Here is a 16275-nt window from a genome sequence, read left to right on the forward strand (position 1 = left end):
CTGGCAGGCCCTGCGCTGTTTGTACTGCCTTGCCTGTACGCATTTTCGCCTGTTTGTTTGCCATTGTTTTGGTTTACATTTTCCGCTTAATTCGCTTATGTGCGTTTACATTGCGATGATCCACTTTAGAAGAAGTCAATTGCCAACCATGTCTTTTACTTTGCTCCATTTCTATTCCAGTTATGCCACCGACCGTTGAAAGGTTTCAACCCACCCCCTCCACAGATCGATTGTCGCGTTCATAAACCTAATCCAATCGCCCAGTTCGAAACAACGCATCGGACAGCTGTTAGGGAACATCCCTTTTTTTTCAACAGCACTACCCCGAATCGCTAGTGTTCATTACTTGCCTGCACGTTTTGATGACGTCCGTCGAGAAAGTGAACCGGTTGGCAGATTTCGAGTCTATTTCTGGTCACATTAGGACATCGTGCATCCCAGACACGAGTTAGGCGATTGAACTGAACCGCAAACGCCACGATCACCCGAAAACGGAACAACCGCAACGGTGGCATGATCTTGGCAGCGAAAAATTATAAATACCTATGTATGGGCACGCGGTGCATCAAGGAAGGGATTCGGACTCAGAATGTAAATGCTTACGTAAGGAATTGTAATTTCTTCCCCCCCTTTTTTGCGAACATGACAGCTGTTGTTAGCCGGGGGACCTTTTGTATTTTGTGACAAAAAATAGAATCGCAATTAAAAAGTAAACAAAAACGTGATAAATCCATCTGAATAGAAAAAAAAACGCCTAAAGTTATGCAATCTGTCAACTACATGCAGCCTAAAGGGGTTTTGCTATATTTTTTGGTGGATTTTTGTCTTCTGGGGGGATGAAGGGTTGTGACAAACAATAAACTAAAGTAATCAATTTTTTTAAGTCTGAAAGGGAGATTATAGTGCCGATAGTCAACGAATCATGTCATCTGCTAAAACTAACGCCTAAAGATATGCAATCCGCATGACAAATATAGCTTTTAGGACATATTTGAAATTTTGTTTAATGTCAATTTACAAATACTTAGATTATGTATTTTTGTTCATTGCATTAAATTACTGATCCCATACAACTACGGCAATGTTACAACATCTTCAGGCAACCACCACGAGAAACACTTACCACCTTTCGAAAAGGAAGAAATTAAACCACACTTCATCGGTCTCGATATAAAACCGATCAGTATTTGTCCTACATTTTACAACGTTTTCACACACACCTACACCCTACTTCACTACCACACCAGTACAAGTCAATAATTAGATCCACCCTTGCTTGGTGTTCGAATTTCCATACCCGAACCCAACCCCCACATTCAGTCGGCACTAAGCGCAGTAATTAAACCCATCACTTCGCGGGTACTCCCACGGGTTGTCGGTTGAGATTCACACGAAAACACAAAATCAACACTTACACATCCTATCTTACACCCTGGCACGGAGGGAAGGAGGGGTGCTGGGGATGCAGATGGAAGCGAGCGAAGGAAGCGGGAATTTGGTTTAGAAATGTTGTGTTCCATGTCAAGGTTTGGTTCGGGTATGCTGTACGTTCGGTTTGGTGAAACATTTTCCACGCACACGACCGAAAACGACCTCAATTCCAGGGAGATGGTAAATTTGTAGACAAATTTCAGCATTTAGTGACATGCTGAATGTCAATCATTCGCCCACAATTAGAGGTTCGTGGAGTGGACGAGCAGCAAACCGCGTTTTACGAAATGGGTTCGGCCAATCGATTGGCCTTCGAAGAAGACACGTGTAGAATTATGTCAAGGGCATGGTTTCTTCCATTATGCATTTAATTTTTCTCTTAATAGAAGTGGTCCGTAAGATCTTGTTAAATATTTGGTAAAATGTATTTATATGGAACATTTATAATTCTGATCGACGTCTTATTATGAATGTTTCGTGAAACAATTAAAATAAACCATGAAGGAATTAAATTTATGTAATTAAGCACATCAATTACAAATAAATGAAACAAGCAAAGCAACAAGCACAATGTAGAAATCACAAAGTAAAGCAAAAGGAATCAAAACTAATAAAGAAAAATATTAATATATCATGTGAACACGAAAAAAAATACATAAAAGTAAAATACAAAATTGAACCAATGAAAAAATATGACACAAAAATATGATAAAGTAACATTTTTTAAACATAAATTAGCCGTCATGCTAAAACGATCAGGAAGCTTAAGTAAAGCATACAATAAACTTAATTGTAAAACTCTCAAATTAACATATAAATAAATTAAAAAAGTTTGATGACCGTACAAGACAAACTAACTAATCCCTTAACTTATATTCTATACTCTCGAATAAAATAAAAAAATATTGTCACACGCACACTCACTACACGCTCGATAGAATGTGTGTTATTCCCGAACTTTCTTACGCTCTTGCCGATCGTCCGAGTTTGTAGTTTTATCCATCGGCAAGCGGTTCTAGTATTTCGAGCAAGGAACGTGCAAAGCGCAACGTTACAAAATGCCACATAAATGCCACAACTGCACTTTGCCACACTGCGGCTGCCCTTCGATCGGTTCAGCAAACACGAATGTGTGCGTGCGCGTGTGTGTGTGTGTGTGTGTGTGTGTTATTGCATTAAGCTGGCCACTAGTCAGTGTTGTAAACTAATAAAAACCACCCAAACCACACAGTCCTTTCTCGGTGGCGCAGTTTACAACTGGAGCACGCTGGAGCAGGGAAAACCATTCTGACATTTAACGGGCACCCAGAGCAGTGGGTGATAATTGGCGCTGAGGGACCATTGTCCAGCCCTTTTCACAATTTTCTGATGTACAATGTTGTAATAAAAAGTAAAAAACACTCGTGTAATAAATTAAATTTAATTAAGAACATTTACTGTGATGTTTTTCTTCCTTAAGAATATTCTTACGAAGAAGAATCTTACGAGACTCGTAAAAAATAGTTTCCTTCCCGTTCAACTTGTGATGATTAAATTCCATTTATTCCGGGACATTTTCACAGACACACACACACACAAACAGGCGAACCGAAACATCGAAAATTAAAACTCGATGGCCGATGAAACAAGAAACGAACACCATTTCTTCCTAAGCTCACCAATGACCGTCCGCGTACGGTCCGGTAAATTGGGCAACATAAACGCTCGTAAATGAGCTAATTTTAGAGGAAAAAAATAACACCCAACGTTTATGCTACCACCATGCAACATATCCCAACCACGGAAACACACCTTAGGAAAGGTTCTGGCTTTGGCCGATCCCTCACAAAACCGGGAATGGGACGGTTTTGCGCAACTGTCGACCAAACAAGCGTGGTAAGGGCGCTTCGTGGTCCGGGTTGTGTTCATCGCCACCACCACCACCACCACCACGCTCGCTGCTAACCGGGAGTATGTTTATTTTATGATGCAACAGCCCTCGAAACGGGCGCTCCGTTCCGTTACCACATCTAGACCATGGGGCGGATGTGACGCGGTACGTTGAGGTTGAGGCACACGAGAAGGGCACACGCACGCACACACGGTTCTGACACCGTTCTGGTTTGTTTTTGAAGGGCCATGGGGCCGATGGAGCTATTGCTTGGATCTAAACAAGTAGGTTAAGTTGCATGTTCTGTTGCAGACATGTTGACGATCTTATACACGATGTAGGAGCGATGTTTTCAGGTTTAAAAATGATATAAACGAATAATTTCAAATTAAATCTGAGTGAAAACTAACCGTGAAAAGCTTTCACACAACAAAAATCGAAAACTATATATGAAAAACAGCTATGAATGCAAAACAAATCGAAAAAGTAGGTATATAAATTCAAAGCATATGTAAATAAATATAAGTGAAACATTGCCCAGATTAATACAGTGTGAGCAAACGAAAAGCATTAAAGAATTGTAAAGAAATATATCAATATAAAAACATTCCAGGAAATCGAAAGAAAGGAAAAGCTAATAAAAATATATAAAAAGTAAAAGTAAATCATACGTAAGACCTAAAAATAAATTGTATAAATAAAAAAATAGAAAAATATTGAGTAAGAATAAATTAAAAATTGTGAAAAACTTAATTACCGACAATTTATTTTGAAAGTACCTGTATTTCGAAAAGTAAGTGCAAATAAGAGAAAAAGAAGCACACGGAACAGACAAAATGAATAATTATAGATGTCTAGAGCAAACCGATGAAGTAAAACAGTTGATATAAAAATAAAACCTGAATTAAACTGCAAGCAATGCTACAAACCTATTTCTAACATTTAGTTTTCAATCAGCTGAAACAAGTGACAGAAATATGGACACATTTTATATAAAACAATACAAAAAGATAATATAAGAGTTCCAGAACATAAAATCTAACATAAATAATTGAAAATCAAAACAAAGAGAGTAAAATAAAAGAAAATAAAATAAAAGAGAAAAAAATAGATTCAAACCAATGAAAAAATTAAAAATTTAATTGAAAAAGATGAAAACTGGATATCAAAAGGAAGAACTATTGAAAAAAAAATATCATCAATAAAATATTTAATGGACTGCAAATAAAAATAAAACCAAATCCATTTGACTGGCTAACATTATTTAAGAAACTGGAAACCATTCTCCAACTTTCAGTTTTGGCTTGCGGTTGCTCTTGCTGACAACAATTTCGACACATTTTATGCAAATTCGTAAGCTCCCTCCCAACACGAGACGTTCACTAATCCGATCTACTCAACGCATATCTCGCTGCTCGGACGTTTCTACGCTGCTGCTACTAAGGCGTCCACCAAAAGCCAAAACCAACCGACCAACTCACCACACGGTTAGGTCAAAGAAATGCAAATGCATTTTTCTATCTGAGGTACGATAGATCGGTCACATAAAACCCAATCGCCCACCTACTACTACTGCGGGCTAGTAAAAGCTTCTCGCAGAAACACGTTTCCAGCAACCAGCCTGTGAACGCAGATCCGATTTGGGAATTATATACGGGTGAGGGTGACGGCTTGTTGTGGACTTGCCCTTTCGTTTGCTTTAATGGCTAGACGGCCCTAGGACAGCCGGCACCAGCTTGATCGATCGCACGAAAGGCTTATAGGAGGTTTTTGGGAAACCGGTCTTGGGAAGGCGCGTTTTGCAATAATGCCTCAGTTCACTCCACGTAGGTGTGGACTTGTGAAGCGGGCGTTGATTAGAGTATAATAAATACATAAAAAAGCTTCTGTTGATCTGCCACGGTAATAAGAGAAAAGCGCGCAACAGCCTCTTTCGACGCTCGATTGAATTACTAACAAGCCATTACGCCGAATGTAAGGCCGCACAAATCACCCTCACAGTAGTTCACCACACCATCATTATCGTTTTGCTTTTGCTACGCAAATCACCAAATTCCCCTAAATCCACGTGCCAGCCGTCGGCCGACCACTTTTCAACCATTCAATTTGCGACGACGCCACGGCAGCACGTTCTCCAGTACACACTCACGCACCTAGGAATGGTTTAACAAACAGAGAACGGGGAAGCAAAAAAAAGGTTGGTAGGAAAAAGGTTTCGCTTAAAGCACTCCAACACCGAGAAGAGTTATAAAATTAATGTTCCGAGAAGCAGGACGTGCGCATAATTGCGCCTCGTTTGCTGCCGGGTGGTGACCGACGCCACCGCGTACGCAGAAGTGTGCGATTACTTCGATTACTAACCCACTCGAGGTGTGTACTAAAGCCGTTGAAGTTGTTCTATATGAGGTGAAAGTGAAGTAGACTCAGGGTAGAAAAAACAGACACATACACATACGCACACATACAGGCACAAGGGCCCAACGCTAACTTCCTACAGTAATCGTTTTGATTGATGGTGTTCTAGGGTGTGATGCTTTTCTCGCATTTTGAATTTACAGTGTATGTCGCAATAGTGGCGAATCGATTATTTGTATGCATCTTTAATTCAAATAATATGACATGGCGCCATGTTAACAATTATTTATGATAATAAAACCATCTAATATTGATGAAATTGTTACCGCATAGTTGAATAGTCAGTACTCTCTAGGGGGGAATGATACGGATGGGATTAGAACCCCAGTCCTGCCGGGTGCAGACCGGCGCCGCTGTCTCATCTACCACCCTTTTTTACACTATTTAACTAATACTTATGGCAAATTAATGCCAGCCAAAGTAATTAAATTAAATTATTAAACGAAAAAATAAAGTTTTTTTCCCACCGTAGAGCTATTTTAAAATGGTTTAGGCAAAAATTTCTGTTACATTTGAAGGGGAAGCAATCGATGCATTCCAGGTAGTGCTTGCGTGAATTACGAGAATTGGAATTTTATATTATATTTTAGGAATTGGTTTTTTACTAACTCTCCGTTAGCTCAATTTAGAATCATACAAGTTCCAAATTGAATTACCCTTCTTTTGACGTTCTGACTCATAAAGCACGGAAGATTATACTATAAAAAACTTTGCTTACACGATCAAGGCTGTACATTTGGGGAACATTTTTTTATCGTTTATTCATAGAGGCTTTGAGTCCTTGGGACCTTATTCGCCTCTTCCATACATTTGAGGAGAGATCCAGTCAAGGAGCAGAGAATACTACATGAAACACTTAAATTTTTAAAGTTGTATTTTCATAACTTCAAATTATCTCTATTGATTTGCGTATACCAGCGGTTTTCTTGGCAATAACTGTACAAAACTCCACGCCTTCAGACGAAGCACCCCTTTGCAAATCTTATCTCTGCAATGTTCATTAACTCCTTCCGATGGCTGATGATGAGTATGATTAATGAATGTTGCGCGAATGTATGCAATACTTTCACTAACCGGTGTAGTTGAATAATTGTTATTAGACTTTAACTCGAGTACGTTATATATTGGTTTTCGTTAAGAAAAACACGAATGTCCCAATAATGTACCGAAATGAAACGAGTTCCGATGGTCAGTAAGCTAGTCACAGTAAGTGCCACACCACACTAATTGGACCACAACGACAGCGGCGCAATCCTCAAAGCGCCCCCGGGGGAGACATTTCTCCTCGAGGTGTTGTGAGCACCCCTTTTACAACACCCCACACCGGGTGTCATTCAACCGGCGCCACTTTCGGGTTTAACGATAGACAACGGAACCCACAACCATGCCGCCAGGTACTTGTGGCGCTCCAAAAATAAACCATTACTTCCGCGGTGAAGATGATGGACACACAGTGACACAAGGCTGACACCACACCGGCGGTGACAGGGCCCGCGTGTCAGCCGTTGCAGCAACCGTGACAGGGAAACTCAACAAATCTTGCTGGAGAAAGACTTCCCTCCTTTGGGGGGGGGGGGGGGGGGTGAGAGTACAGGGAGGGGGTGGTGTGATTTTTGCACGACCTAGCCAACCCCCCCCCCCCCCACCCCCCTTTACGCCTTTGCTGCTCCACTGTCGGTGTTGCTAATCTGCTTTCCGCATGGAATGAGATCAACGAACCGACCGAGGGAACCTTCGCTCATTAACGGAATACAACTTCCCAGAGGCTCGCCCTGCATTCCGCCAAAACGGAAAGCGAACCACCACAGGCGAAAAAAAAAGGATTGTAATGCACGTCTATCTTCGTGTGCCTGTGTGCTGTGCATTGTGTTTATTGTTCGGAAATTGATTGGAATTTTTAATTTTCATTCTGCTTTTACAGAATTCGGCTTAAAAGGCAGGAAGATAGCAAGAAACCGGTGCGCATCAAAAAACGAAGTGAGGTTTTGCTCTTCCAAATTCTTCATGCTACATCGACAATGACTTGAGAGGATGTGGCTGGGAGGTAAATGGGGAAGGGTTTCCCAATTCCAAGTGCGGATATATTTCGGACCAGCCCGTTAGACCCGTTATGAGCTAGGGTAGTGAGAGAGAGAGAGGAATAAGTCCCGATGCCTAGAATGCTATCCATGCTATTGATACTTTAGTCTATGCTATCGAAGTCTTCAAAATTCAACATATTGGTAGAACTTCACACGATACCTCTCATCAATGTTATGGTGATCGAATGAATATTGGATACTGTTCGTTAACTACTTCCGACACTACACATTAATTAGAATAATAAATCAATTCAGCGTAGAAGCTTCCCTACCACAAACCGGCTATTAATAGTATGACGCTCCACGTTTGTTGGGCACGTAAAAATAGGACAGCCCCTAAATGCTATAATATTCAGTTACCGCACCGTCGGACCATTTATAGTGCCCGCGTCGCAATAGAAGAAGCCAACAGACTCGTCTAATTTTATCAACCTCATCGGGGCAGCGGCAGCGGGTAGTTAGTAGTGACCGTAGCCGTTGCGAAAAGCGTAACCTACGCTTCTAGTGCTGCCTCCGACAGACAGCCGGTCCTCTAGCAGGTCCTCCATTGGAGACTCCCCAAAAGTGCATCACGTAATCCAATTAACGTGATCGACCAGCTCAACCCAGAATGGTGCCGGCGCTAAGTTTCATTTTCATTTGCTACCACCAGAACCTCACCGCAATGGAGGGAGAGCTTTTTCTAGGACCTTCCAGGCTATGCCTGAGGACCGCCGGTAATGCAATACACTGACATTGATTGACACGGCCCACTTGGGCCCCCTTTGAATTGAAATCGAAACCCGAACGAGCGTCAGGTCAGGGACAACAAAATAAGCAATAATTTCGGTAAAAAAGAAGAACAAATTAAACGCAAGGTTTCGTGATTTAGAGTTCACACCGGACTCAGGAGCTGGCGGTGTTGCGCTCATTGTAATTAAGCACACATTTTCATGGTTCGCTGGCACCGTTGATCGATATCTGTGTTGCTCTTTCTCGACAAAGTATTCACGCGATTGTTTGAATAATTGCCGCTACACCTATCCTGTTGCGTTGGAGAGCCCACGAATCAGAAGTTTGATTTACTGTGGCGCCTAAATGTAGGCAAAAAGCTGCATACATCACCCCTATTAAAGCGTGCCGAAACTGTGCTGCGAAACAGTGCGGTGAGCATCACGTACATTGTAGCTTGTAAGGCTAGACGAGACACTGTGAAGGATGAACATTTAATAAATGTATTTTATCCTGGCCGTGTGCGGTGGTGACTGGTCTGTGAAGCGTTAGCATACTTGCGGGCTGGCGCTGTAACATTGTGCTGCAGGAACGCTCCGATAGAGTAAAGAACGGAAAGATGAAAATCCCAAATCTGTTAAGCATGAAAACTTCACCCAATGTCGGCAAGCGGCGGCTGATGCTGCATACGACGTGGTGCACGGTTTTAGCATACTCCTTTCGGTACAGCACAGCACCAAGTAGGAAAGTGAAATCGATACTGCATGATGGTTGGAACTGGTGCTATTTATGCAGCAAATAATACGCCCCCCCGTACATGCTTCTTGTCTTTCATGCTGATGGATCGATGACTAGAGCGGAATCTTTCCGTCGGCGACAGGATGGCGCGATGCATACACCAGTCCCTGCTACACTTCTTGGACGCACACAGGTAGGGTTAAGGATGTGAGGATGAAAATTTGACACCACACACCAGCATCGTCGTTGCGGTACGAAACGATGGCACGGTACCGCATGACAAAGGAATAGCATTACTTCCATGCACATGTAAAGCAGGTCCTTGAATATTGAAGCGCCACGTTCTCACCAACTGCAAATTTGCAAGATTTGTGAGGTAACTTTTCATTCAGCTGCTCTCCCACGATCAGGCTGGGAGCAATCTCACAACGCTTAAGGTGCCGATAACATTGAGCGTCACAAAATCTGGTTCAATTGCAACCGTCTTTTACAAGAAATTTATAAGTGTAGGTTGTAGAGTTTTAAATAGTATTTGTGTAACCAATGTAGGTGCGTCAGTAGTAATGATTTTATGTGCATGTATTATCAATAAATATTATATGTATTATCATCACTTCATAGTCGTCTCTTGGCAGTGCCTACTCAAGCAATAGCAAGTGAAGCTGTAACGAATTGAATAACTTACGATTACAATATACTACACCCTAAGTAATAGTAAAGTGCAGATCCGGCATATCGAGATGTTGCTTGTCGTTCTCCGTTCTGTAGTATAAAGTATACCAATCACACATCTAGACCGGTTAGTTTCGTTTGTACTGCTCGTCTGGGGAGAAGTGTGTCGTTCTAAGCAAGATGGTGATAAGAGAATTGGTAGTGACGCTAGTGACCTTATGCTTTCTTGTAATTCCACCTGCACACCAAGCATCGGCGTATAGAATTTTGGGTATCAACACTAGCCCTAGCCGATCGAATGTGATCGTACAGGATGCACTGATGAAGGAATTGGCACGCCGCGGCCATCACGTTACAATGGTGAGCCCTTACCAAGAACCAGAGCAGGTGCCAAACTATCGCAAGATTACGATTCCTTTCGATCCTTGGGTGTTAGGTAAGGTAGCCGCTCCCAAAGCGCTCGTTAAGCTACAGCTCACGAATCCTCTTGTCTACATAGATTTCACCAAAACCATCTTCAAAAACGCCAACTCCGGTTGGGCGATGATACAGCTTTTGCCGAAGCTGCTACAACAGAATACCGTTCCGATTTATAAAACGCTTCGATCACAAGAAGTCCAGAGTATTATCGAAGAACCAGAGGGTTATGATCTACTAATAACCGGCATTATGAATGATGCAGTGTTCGGTATAAGTCACATACTAAAGTGTCCTGTGATAATCGTTTGCTCTAACGCACCGATGGTGGTTGTAAATTCAATGGTCGGAAATCCTACGCCGATCTCCACCATCCCGAACATGATGCTGGGTCTAACGAACCCAATGTCATTCGGACAAAGGGTAGTGAATTTAGTTGGATTTTTTTTTGAAGAAGCTTTTATTATCATGTGGAAGTACTATCAGCGTAAAGCTTACGAGTGAGTGATAATTATGATGCTGTAGCAAGTAGCAAAAGATCTAAAAACTCTTAACATTTTTTTTTAAGAGAGCTTTTCCCACCAGATCAGTTCCCTGCGTACGATGAGCTCCGGAGCAATGTTTCGCTCGTGTTTGTGAATCACCATTTTACGAAAGGATCACCCCGACCGTATGTGCCAACGATGGTGGAGGTGGGTGGCTTACAGATAAAGGACAAGCCATCGCCACTACCCGGAGACATCCGCCAGTGGATTGATGGAGCAGAGGAAGGTGTCATCCTGTTTAGTCTCGGAACCAATCTACTGAGCTCCTCAATACCGCCGGAATTTGTGAGTGCCATTCTGGAAACGTTCCGCAATATCAAACAGCGCGTTATCTGGAAGTGGGACACGCAAGATATGCCCAACAAGCCGGCTAACGTGATGCTGGTAGACTGGCTGCCACAGGACGATATTCTTGCGCACCCGAATGTGCGACTGTTCATCATGCACGGTGGGCTGGGCGGTATCGCTGAGGCGTTGTTCCACGGTGTACCGATAGTTGGTATTCCGATGTTTGGAGATCAACCCGTGAACCTAGCGCAAGTGGAGAAAGAAGGCTGGGCCTATGTGCTGCAGTATACCGAGCTCACTGTGGAGACGTTCTCAAAAGCGATCAACGAAGTACTGCACGATCCTCGCTATCGGGAGAATGTGAAAAGACTGTCACAGTTGTTCCGAGACCGACCAGAAAGTGCCATGGATACTGCCATCTACTGGACGGAGTACGTCATACGCCATAAGGGAGCACGCCATTTGAGGTATCCTGGTGCGGATATGAGCTTCATGCAACGCCACTCGTTAGATGTGATGGGTTTCGTAGCTTTTATGACGTTTGTTATCTTCAAGGCAATATCTCTCAGCTGTAGATGGTGTTGTAGAAGAAGTGTGGCCAAGTTAAAAACGCAGTAGTCTGCTCTTGCTTATGATCTTGATCCAAGCTGTCCAAAAAAGTAGTTTGCCCTAAACGATGCCATTAGAGCCATTATGAACTTCTTCAAAATTATTTAGACAGAATTTGAGAGACAATACTGTTCCACTCATAAAGAAAAGGCTCTTCTTTCACGTCTCATTTTTTATTTGAACTATATTGAACCCAATATTTGACCTTCACATCTTCACATACTAGTATGAACGGATTGTATTTTTTTTCAAGTATTTATGAGTTTGCATAAATGTTTCTTCCACGCGCAAAAAAAAAATCCCCCTTCTCTCATCTGCTCTCCCACGATCAGCTGTTCTGACTGAGAGCAATCAGTTAACCTCCGAGACATTGCGATTAGATAGCACGCACACAACGCTCAAGCTACCGATAACATTAATCGACACAGTTTCTTGTTGTATTACAATCGCCTAGACAGAAAATGACGTGCAAGTCATCACTCCACACACAGTCAGCGCTTGGCAGTGCTTAGTGTAGCCGTAGCAAGTTCAGCTGTAGCGAATTGAATAAATTACGCTTACATAAAATACACTTCACCGTGAGTAGTAATCAAGTGCAGTTTCACATCCATCGCAATCAGTATACTACCTGTTAAAGCATATCGAGCAATTGCCTGTTGTGCTCCGCACTATAAAGTGTGGCACAAACGTACATCTAGACCGGTTAGTTTCGTTTGTACTGCTCGTCTGAGGAGAAGCGTGTCGTTCTAAGCAAGATGGTGATAAGAGAGTGGGTAGTGACGATAGTGACCTTGACTTTGTTCGGGACTCTGTACCCACATGGAGCTTCGGCGTATAGAATTTTGGGTTTCAACACTAGCCCAAGCCGATCGCACGTGATCGTACAGGATGCACTGATGAAGGAATTGGCACGCCGCGGTCATCACGTTACAATGGTGAGCCCCTATAAGGAGCCAGAACAGATGCCAAACTATCGCAAGATTACGGTTCCTTTGGATCCTTGGGCTTCAGGTAAGGTAGCCGCTCACCAAGTGCTGGTCAAGTGTTGTGAATTAATACTAAACATCCTTCCGCAATCTCAGATTTCACCAAAACCATCTTTGAAAACACAAACTCCCGCTTGGCAATGCTACAGCTAATGCCGGAGATGTTGCGACTCAGTACCGTCCCGGTTAATAAAACGCTCCGGTCACAAGAATTCCAAAACCTTATAAAAGAACCGGAAGGCTATGATCTACTAATAACCGGCATCATGAATGACGCTGTGTTTGGTGTAAGTCACATACTAAAGTGTCCTGTGATAATCGTTTGCCCTAACGCACCGATGGCGGTTGTAAATTCAATGGTCGGAAATCCTACGCCGATCTCCACCATCCCGAACATGATGCTGGGGCTAACGAACCCAATGTCATTCAGGCAGAGGGTGGCCAATTTTGCTGGACTGCTGTTTGAAGAAGTTTTTGCTGGCGTGTGGAAGTACTATCAGCGTAAAACTTACGAGTGAGTAGCAATTGCGAAGCGGCGGACAGTATCAAGACGTCTGATAAGAGTCTAATGGTAACGTTTCTTTCAGAGAGCTATTCCCACCGGGTCAGTACCCTGCGTACGATGAGCTCCGGAGCAATGTTTCGCTCGTGTTTGTGAATCACCATTTTACGAAAGGATCACCCCGACCGTATGTGCCAACGATGGTGGAGGTGGGTGGCTTACAGATAAAGGACAAGCCATCGCCACTACCCGAAGACATCCGCCAGTGGATTGATGGAGCAGAGGAAGGAGTCATCCTGTTTAGTCTTGGAACCAACCTACTGAGCTCCTCAATACCGCCGGAACTGTTGAGTGCCATTCTGGAAACGTTCCGCAATATCAAGCAACGAGTTATCTGGAAGTGGGACACGCATGATATGCCCAACAAGCCGGCTAATGTGATGCTGGTGGACTGGCTGCCACAGGACGATATTCTTGCGCACCCAAACGTTCGACTGTTCATCATGCATGGTGGGCTGGGCGGTATCGCTGAGGCGTTGTTCCATGGTGTACCGATAGTCGGTATTCCGATGTTTGGAGATCAACCCGTGAACCTTGCGCAGGTGGAGAAAGAAGGCTGGGCCTATGTGCTGCAGTATACCGAGCTCACTGTGGAGACGTTCTCAAAAGCGATCAACGAAGTACTGCACGATCCGCGCTATCGGGAGAATGTGAAAAGACTGTCACAGTTGTTCCGAGATCGTCCACAAAGTGCCATGGACACTGCCATCTACTGGACGGAGTACGTCATTCGCCATAAGGGAGCATCCCATTTGAGGTATCCTGGTGCGGATATGAACTTCATACAGCGTCACTCGTTAGATGTGATGGGTTTCGTAGCTTTCATGACGTTTGTTATCTTCAAGGCAATATCTCTCAGCTGTAGTTGGTGTTGTAGAAGAAGTGTGGCCAAGTTAAAAAAGCAATAGTCAGCTCTTGGCGGTATTTTTAATTCAATTAGTAGTCTCAAAAAGTATTTTACCATAAAACGAATGCCAAGAATAGCAATAGAGGCATGATTCTAAAAGGATAACCATCTGCCTGCTAAACACTCAAAATGTCTTAAAATATGCAGCAAACGGACAGGACGTAGCGCAGCTTAGATTTGTTAGCACATGCGCACGGTGCACCGTTCAATCGTGAAATGAAAACATAATTTGATCGTTTTGACAAACGGAACCGTACGCAATCTTATTTCTTATAACTCAATTAAGTATTCACTGCCAGTCGAATGCAGCAAGCGTGCTCTTCCCGCAACCATGCTAATCCGATGTTCAAACCAAAACGGCTGGAAACGTGCGTTTCGTATTTCAATTGGCACCGGAGTGCTCGGTGAAGTGGATGAAAAATAGGTCCAACTGGCCGGCAAACCGGTTTGCAAAGTGGCACTTAGTAGAACTGCGTCTCGCGGAACTGCGGAACAGCACGGGTGAAGTGGGATCTACGAATTCTTCAGGCGGAATTATTCTTACCCCGTGGACATTGTGGTAGAGATGTCAAACTCTTGAAAGTTTAGCACTTTTTTATAGAGAAACACAAATATAATAAAAATACTGTTTAGCTTATTGGTGGTATTTCACCCAGTTCTAATACAGACCTTTGTAATCTCAAAGCATCGTGATATCACCATAGCTGTAAGCTGTTGATACATCCAGGTCCGCCAGAATCTAAATATTCCATTATACTGTAGAACACAGTTGTCCTGGAACGTCTCTACTCTAATCAGACACTCGCTCTTCTTGGAGTTGGACATCTCTGAAAAAGAACCTGCTGAACCTCACCCGAAAAGACCTTAAAAGAATAATACATAACGATCGCTAGACTTTGTCAGATTCTGAAGGAAGAAATCAACGAAGAAGTCCTCACCACAACCCCCTACCCTTCCACGCATTCGGTCCCACCGAACTATTCATTTGTCATGTCTCGTCGCGATTGTTCAATTCAGAAGAGTTATTAATCGCCACAGCGTCACCAATTTAACAGTGCGATTGAACGTGGGTTTCACGTTAGCACACCGAATCCGAGGGTTGTCAACCGATATCAGCTGGTGACATTTGAAAACGGTTTTTGCTCGGCGAGGGTGCCCCTTGATTTGCAGTTGACGTGACACATGCAAGCTTAATCCGGTTTGTGGTGTGTTGTTTCTTGGGTTAGAAAAAAAAAAACAACATCTCAAACTGAACGACCATGTCTGGTGTGTGGACACCCCCTGCTGGAAGCCGCTGGACGCTAGAACAAACGCGACGCAAATCGATTGACACATATTGGGTGAATGGCCTTTATGTGCCGGTGCCGTAAAGAAACTAGCCCGGTACACAGTGGCGAGCTTCGGAACGCACTCTGCATCAACACACGCGGTGGAGTGATAAATAAACAATGTCAACGACCGGCTAATGTCAAACGACGGGCATTATTGAACTTTCTTTCCAGTTACTGACCAACCAACAAAGTGAGGCATCCAGACTTAGCATATCGCGCGCTCCTGAGGCAAAGACGATTATCGCTTCCAAGCTGCTGTCACTCTGTCCGTGTACTGATCGATTTAAGTGCATAATTTATGACGTGGTAAAATTATTTTCGCTAGCTTCACCGTCGAGAAAGCGCAATTTTTGTAATGCAAGTCACTCACACGTCACTAACGGGCTCAGAAGTGATACTTTACTTCCCATGTAAACTGCACCGCAAGACTCGAAGTGGAGAGTTGAAGCTTGGATAAGAAAAAAAAACCCGACCCGAATAATAAATGTCAAATTTGTATTCCACGTATAGTCATTATACAGATCCAATTCTAGAGATCTCCCTTTCTGGAGTAATTAGACACCAACGCGCTGGGCTAAGGTTATCGAAAGTTGGTGAGCGGTTTTAGATAATGCTGATCTGAAACATGGTGCTAATTAAACAGTTGACGAGCTAAACGGTAAAACTTAACTGTCAATGGAGGACGGACACGACAACACTCCAGGGCGTTACC

At 43.2% G+C, this 16275-nt stretch overlaps 3 protein-coding genes across 10 annotated transcripts in view; 2 read left to right on the plus strand and 1 right to left on the minus strand.

The window, feature by feature from the left end:
- Positions 1–16275, minus strand: part of LOC118504922 (protein yippee-like CG15309) — a 99856-nt gene that overhangs the window by 17863 nt on the left and 65718 nt on the right. The window lies entirely within an intron of this gene.
- Positions 9786–12348, plus strand: LOC118504920 (UDP-glycosyltransferase UGT5-like). Of its 2 annotated transcripts, XM_036039993.1 has the most exons (4): positions 9786–10045; positions 10169–10354; positions 10418–10835; positions 10904–12348. In XM_036039993.1, exons 2-4 carry the CDS (start codon positions 10240–10242, stop codon positions 11784–11786), a joined length of 1416 nt encoding a protein of 471 aa, XP_035895886.1. In that variant the 5' UTR covers positions 9786–10045; positions 10169–10239; the 3' UTR covers positions 11787–12348. The 2 variants fall into 2 exon arrangements, with proteins under 2 accessions (XP_035895886.1, XP_035895885.1); XM_036039992.1 differs by lacking the exon at positions 9786–10045 and having other exon boundaries at positions 10055–10354.
- LOC118504919 (UDP-glycosyltransferase UGT5-like) lies at positions 12253–14896 on the plus strand. The gene is made up of 3 exons (XM_036039990.1): positions 12253–12788; positions 12860–13277; positions 13351–14896. Exons 1-3 carry the CDS (start codon positions 12533–12535, stop codon positions 14231–14233), a joined length of 1557 nt encoding a protein of 518 aa, XP_035895883.1. The 5' UTR covers positions 12253–12532; the 3' UTR covers positions 14234–14896.

Source organism: Anopheles stephensi, chromosome 2 (assembly GCF_013141755.1).
Source record: "Anopheles stephensi strain Indian chromosome 2, UCI_ANSTEP_V1.0, whole genome shotgun sequence".
In the NCBI taxonomy this organism is placed as follows: Eukaryota; Metazoa; Arthropoda; class Insecta; order Diptera; family Culicidae; genus Anopheles; species Anopheles stephensi.

Excerpts from the sequence above, each read along its gene's own strand:
- LOC118504919 (XM_036039990.1), top strand. The coding sequence starts at position 12,533 with ATGGTGATAAGAGAGTGGGTAGTGACGATAGTGACCTTGACTTTGTTC. Across the intron at positions 12,789-12,859 it reads TTTGGATCCTTGGGCTTCAG|ATTTCACCAAAACCATCTTT; the intron begins GTAAGGTAGCCG and ends CCGCAATCTCAG. Across the intron at positions 13,278-13,350 it reads TATCAGCGTAAAACTTACGA|AGAGCTATTCCCACCGGGTC; the intron begins GTGAGTAGCAAT and ends CGTTTCTTTCAG.
- LOC118504920 (XM_036039992.1), top strand. The coding sequence starts at position 10,099 with ATGGTGATAAGAGAATTGGTAGTGACGCTAGTGACCTTATGCTTTCTT. Across the intron at positions 10,355-10,417 it reads TTTCGATCCTTGGGTGTTAG|ATTTCACCAAAACCATCTTC; the intron begins GTAAGGTAGCCG and ends TTGTCTACATAG. Across the intron at positions 10,836-10,903 it reads TATCAGCGTAAAGCTTACGA|AGAGCTTTTCCCACCAGATC; the intron begins GTGAGTGATAAT and ends TTTTTTTTTAAG.